Below are 5900 nucleotides of genomic sequence, written 5' to 3'. Positions count from 1 at the left end.
TTATTTTCATTTTAAAATCCAATCATTTAAATAATCTTTTAAGCTGACTAATTTTAGTACTTAATTAAAGTTGATGCAATTCTCATAGGACCACTTCATACTTACTTATTATATTATAATTCTTGTTATGATATCGTCACTTGCGATTTTCCACAACAACCAGATTAAAATGCAAGAAACCAAATCAAATTTGGTTGGGGCCACTCACACACACACACACACATTACTTGTTAGCATAATCAGTAGGTCTTAAGTTTTGAGCATTTATATAATTGACCAAAAGTCTAATCAAGAATTCCATGAGAAAATGAAGAAACAGTAAATAGAAAAATAGAAAATGGCACGGAACGAAGAAGAACAAAGAAAGTGAAGAACCAAAGCATATAGTAATGGCTACATTGGAATTCACTAAAGACATACGGAATCACAACTACAAGCAATGGCATAGCCTTTGACATGTAACTTCACACAACAGGATTTCAACACAAACAAGAACAGAGCAATTTATTTAGTACATTAACTGCTCTTTCACACTAACAGAACGTAAACAACAAAGCACAAATAGAGTTAGAATCAATTCCTACGTTTCATCCTTGGCTTCCTTTTCACATGCAAATTCTTCACACGAAAAGCCATGGCAAACCACCTGGATTTTCTTGTAATCACGACATGCCCAATAAACACTCCAACAACAAGGCCGCAGCCATACCCTATCGCCACAACTTTCCAACCGAACTGAAAGGGAGACCCTGAGTGATCTTCTTGCTCTTCATCAAACGACGGCAGCGGCACCAGTCCTGAGGCCTCAGAGTTTCCACACTTGTTTGGCAATGGAATTCCACACAATCCCATGTTGCCCTCGTATGAACTGCTCCCGAAGGTCACCAAATGGTTTGCTGGTGGTATAGGCCCTGCGAGGCTATTGTGAGAGACATTGAAGTACTGAAGGAAATTGAGCCGCGCCAGCACCGGAGGGATCCTTCCCGAAAGCTTATTTCGCGAAAGGTCCAAGGATTCCAATGCTTTTAGGTTTGCCAAGGCCGATGGTATGCCACCCGTGAGATTGTTGTTGGATAGATCGAGAGCATAAAGCCCATTTAGGTCTCCAAGGACTTCTGGAATTTCTCCACCGAAGTTGTTGTTGGCGAAATCTATGAATGAAATATCATCATTGATTTTCTCATAATATCTAGTCACCCCTTTTATTGTTAGATTAGTTGAGAAGATGGCGGTTATAGTCACATCACCGCTTGGGCCTGGATTTTCATATGTTGTCTCCACGTAACGCAAATCCCCAACGCTACTGCTTTTCATGGCCTTCAAATTCTGAATGAAATTAGACGGTAACATTCCAGTGAAGTTATTATAAGATATGACAATTATACGCAACTTTACAAAACCAAGGTCGGTTTGAGGTGCCTTGATTACTCCATGGAATTTATTCGACTCCAACACCAGAATTGCAGCTCTGGAAGAGACTCCAACCAATAGGGGAAAACATCATTGAGCTGATTGTCTTCCACAGAAAGGGATCCAAGCATCTTGCAATTTGCCAGTGATCGTGGCAATTTCCCTCGCAACTGATTATAACTTAAATCTATCAGCCTCAATTGGCTACCCTTTGCAAATTGTGGAATGCTTCCAGAAAAAGAGTTATTTCCGAGATATAAGAACGCCAGCGAATCACTGAAGTTTCCCAAACACGAAGGAAGCTCACCAACCAACTTATTTCCAAGCAACGCAAGGAGCGAAAGGGAACTAAAATTGCAAATGGCAGGTGAAAGCTCCCCTGTCAAGGAATTTTCAGCGAGGCTTATGTAGAACAATGTCTCCCTGCTCATGTTCATCAGCCATGCAGGAATCGGGCCACGAATATGGTTGCCTTCAAGCACCAAATCCTGTATTCTTACTTGATGCCTCAGGAAGTCAGGGAAAGTGCTTAAATTGCAAAAGGACAGTTCTAAAATTATGTATTGTGGAGGAGGTCTGTCTACACTAGGTTTAATGATCAGTGAGAGGTTGCTTTCCGACAGAGATAGCACTGTAAGATTTTTGAGGCGAAGAAACAGATCAAAATCCACCGTGCCACTCAACTCATTTTTAAACAGGTAAAGAGATTCCAAATTTATGAGTTTTGAAAATGATAATGGAATTGGCCCGCTAAAATGATTTGAATCAAGGTCTAATTCAATGAGTTGGGTAAGGTTTCCAATGGAGGAAGGGATTGGACCGGAGAAGTTATTTTCATGAAGGTACAGATATTTGAGTTGGGTAAGGTTTCCAATGGAGAATGGAATCTCCCCGGATAGGCTGCAGTTATAAGCACGCAACTCAATCGAGGAATTCAAATTCCCAATTGATGTAGGTATTTCCCCTGAAAAGCTATTTGATGCAAGGTTCAATACCTTTAAAGCACTGGTTTGGTTAAATTGAGGGAATTCACCAAAGATATTATTTGACTTCAGATTGAGAATTTGTAGGCTAGGCAATTGAAAGAGCTCGACAGGGAACTTACCTTTCAGTCCGCACCCTTTTAGGATGAGAGATGTCAAAGAAGAAAATTTGCGAGTGAAGTAGGCACTGTGGATGATATGTTGACAAAACTCAGAGAAAGTTCTTCTAAGTTTGTCAAGTTTCGAATGAGGCTACCGAAACCAGGTCTTTTGAGTTCCAACAAGCCTTCTCCAGAATTAAAATCATAATTGCGAGACAGATCAAGAGAAGACAAGTGGGATAGTCTTGAAACTTCACATGGGATTTGGCCAGAAAAGGAGGAGTGTGAGAGGTTGAGATAAGTCAGCATAGGAAGATGGCTGATAGCAGTTGGTATTTGAGAGTAATTGAAATCGTTATAAGCAAGGTTAAGCCTCTGAAGGTGAACCAGTGTGAAAAGGCTGCTGTTAGAGTCGATGTTGCCATAGAGAAAGCTGCTGCTCATGTCGAGACTGATCACATGGCCGGTATCTTCGTCGCACTCAACACCGTCCCACAAGCAACAGTTGCTCGTCGTCCGTCCTTGCGCCCATGAAGCAACCTTCGGATAAGCTGAAGGATCACCAGAAGCAGACTTGTTAATGGCAAAGCTTGCCTTAAAATCCAACAAGGATGACCTTTCATGAGCACGGCAAAGTGGGTGCGCGGAACTGAAACGTGAAGTGAACAGGAAATAAGCAAATATGAGAAGACCAACAAAGCGCTCTTTTAACATTATGAAAAAAAAAAAAAAAAAGGATCCTTTGATATGCGATTTGTGCTTTTAAGTTAGAAGTCATTTAAAATAACTAGGATTTTGTTTTTTGTTTTTCATTTTTTGCTTCTGCTTTTCCTTTTCAGATAAGTAAAAATTCTTGCAGAAGTAGAATGTATAAATGTGGCCAAACTAATCCTCATATAATTCTGTTCATTTATTTTTCCCTTTTGGCAATTAGCAAACTACTTTCTGAAGAAGTCGATATGTCACATGTGTCTTTAGCTTCTTTAGATTTTTTCCAATTTCCTTCTAACACCTTATTGGGACAAGTAAAGTAGATGACTGACTGAAAACAAAAAAAAAAAACAAAAACAAAAAAAAGTATTTGAGACGTGTGTGAAAGCCTTTCTTCTTCCCTTAACTACTTTCTTTCAATGCAAACTGGGAAGGAGACTTGCTTTGTGTTGATCTCTCAATATCACTCGGACCTGGAACCAAAGGACTTGCCGTTTTCGTTGAGCTAGGCCTGTGAACTCTTTTGGGAGTTCTAAAGACGAAATAGATGACCGATTCCAATATAAATATGGCCAAGTCACTTTGATAGCTATGACTTTTTTTCCCCCTTTTCAGGGCAATGACTTGACTTGTATAGTGATAAATTCCGATCATATACTCACCTACAAAGATGAAAATATCAATATCAGTCGAAACATCGGTACTCTAGTTTTATAAAAATTTTAAAGAAAATATCGATTAGTGGGAATATAAAAAAGAATTACGAATATTGTAGAAATTTACATTATAACATATTTTTAATATTTTATGATAGCGTAAACATTAAAAGGATATATAAAATAAATAAGTTTGTTATTAAAATACATGTATTATATTTTTTTCTTAATATCAAAAGAAAGTTATGAGATCCAAATGTAATCGGGATCACATCTTGATTCAAATAATATTAGTGTCATGATATGTTATTTGAATAATGTTGACTATAGATATGAATATGTCACATATAGGTTTGTTAATTCCTTCCCATTTTTTTTACATGAATGGGAAACTGTGAATTTTTTCTAATCATTTGCTCGAGATGACAATGGTATGCTAGGATGAAGAAATTGAAAATTACATATCTATCATAATTTCTACAATCATGATTGCGTGGACAATAAATGTGAGGAGCCTTACTTGAGGAGATGCTATAATTAGATCCCAAATTCATTGATCATAAATTCATGGAATAGATTATCTTCGTCAAATGTCTTATGCTTGATATTTCTCACTCAAATGCACTATATACACTCGTGAATGTAGGGGTGGTAATTTGTATCACGTTGTAATGACTGAGAAAATTTCAGACCTTAAATAATACAATTCATGTATTTTTAAGCCAAGGATTTTCTTAGAAAATATTATGTTATATTGTGAATGGAGGATTTATGGAATTAATATATGTATTCCTAAATTCCATAGCAAATTTCATGTTAAGTTCATGTTTCGATCAAGTAAATTCGATCGATAAATTCTCGCCGTATTTTAAGGCAGAATAATTTTCAGTACAAGTATAGTTTGAGAATCTTAATTTCAAGAATCTCTAAGCACAGCACGATGTTAGCGGCATATAAAAAAAAACGCACTGACATTTTAAAAGAAGAAAAAAATCCTTAATTGCCAAACAGTTAGGTTAAAGTCACAAGATAAATACCTATAGTAGATGGATACAATATGAGCTCGGGAGTTGACACTGTCAGAAACGTCATTCTTGGGATAGAATACAGAAAATTAAAATTTAGAATTTGTTCAGTCTAAAATTAATTTCAAGACTTGAAACAGTTTGAAATATTACGCGAGTAAGAATATAAAACATTATTGAATTATTCAGAAATTGATATTGGACTGTAAGTAGTAGATTAACTTACGTGAGCTAAACTAATTACCTCTAATCAGTATAAATTTAATCTGTTTAGAGGAAATAATTGAGGATAAGATCAGGCACGTAATCTTGCCTTAATCAGATACTTTATATAGTGAAATCTTTCTTTCTCTTATTCTCGCTCATTCTCTCTCCTCTCACGTTTTCTCTCACACAAACCATCAATGGCCAAATACTCAAGTTAAGATTCCGACCTCCATTTTTGACACCACCGGTGTCAATAGAAAGATCTCGACGAGCTGAGTTCAACGACATGCGGCACGACCTCCAACCCCGCCGGAATCAGCCGCAATCGCCGGCGGAAGTTTCGAAATTCCCTTTTCTTCCCGTCGTGATATCTCCGCCATCCGACCTCCGATTGAGATGATTTCAGTCCCTATGGACTCAGTGCAGCGAGACGAAGAAAACCCATCCATTTTCACAGCTCGATTCTGGCCGGAGCACCGCCGTCCGTGGTGGTCGGAATCGCCGCCGCCGTCGCCGTCGTTTCTCTCTCTCCAGGCCGTCGTGGATGTCCCCGCCCCCACCAATCAACTCAGAAGCCGACGTCCAGTAGATCCCGACCAGTAGCCACCGTCGCCGTCGCAGTTTGGCCGGAAAACGGAGCCACTACCGTCGTCCGTGGAGGGAAGAGGTGGTTCCGACGATCTAACCGTTGGAGCGTAGTGAATTTGGTGTCACAACACTCAGAAGGAAACGGGTAAGAAAACCCCTCATCCAATTTTAAGAATTGATGACCGGAATTGTGAGATTTGAGTCGTCAGATTTTACCGA

The 5900-nt window shown here is 38.6% G+C and overlaps 1 protein-coding gene across 1 annotated transcript; it reads right to left on the bottom strand.

The window, feature by feature from the left end:
• Positions 1 to 573: 573 nt before the first annotated feature.
• LOC21396905 (receptor-like protein 12) lies at positions 574 to 5542 on the bottom strand. The gene is made up of 5 exons (XM_010092415.2): positions 5392 to 5542; positions 3633 to 3867; positions 2650 to 3143; positions 1500 to 2374; positions 574 to 1326 (listed from the first exon to the last, which is right to left on the bottom strand). The coding sequence occupies exons 1-5, from the start codon at positions 5540 to 5542 to the stop codon at positions 574 to 576; spliced, it is 2508 nt and encodes an 835-aa protein (XP_010090717.2).
• Between the last annotated feature and the right edge of the window lie 358 nt (positions 5543 to 5900).

This window comes from Morus notabilis, unplaced genomic scaffold, assembly GCF_000414095.1.
Source record: "Morus notabilis unplaced genomic scaffold, ASM41409v2 Scaffold338, whole genome shotgun sequence".
NCBI classification, from domain to species: Eukaryota; Viridiplantae; Streptophyta; class Magnoliopsida; order Rosales; family Moraceae; genus Morus; species Morus notabilis.
Note: the sequence above shows the minus strand (reverse complement) of the source record. Positions and strands in the feature narration are given on the sequence as shown.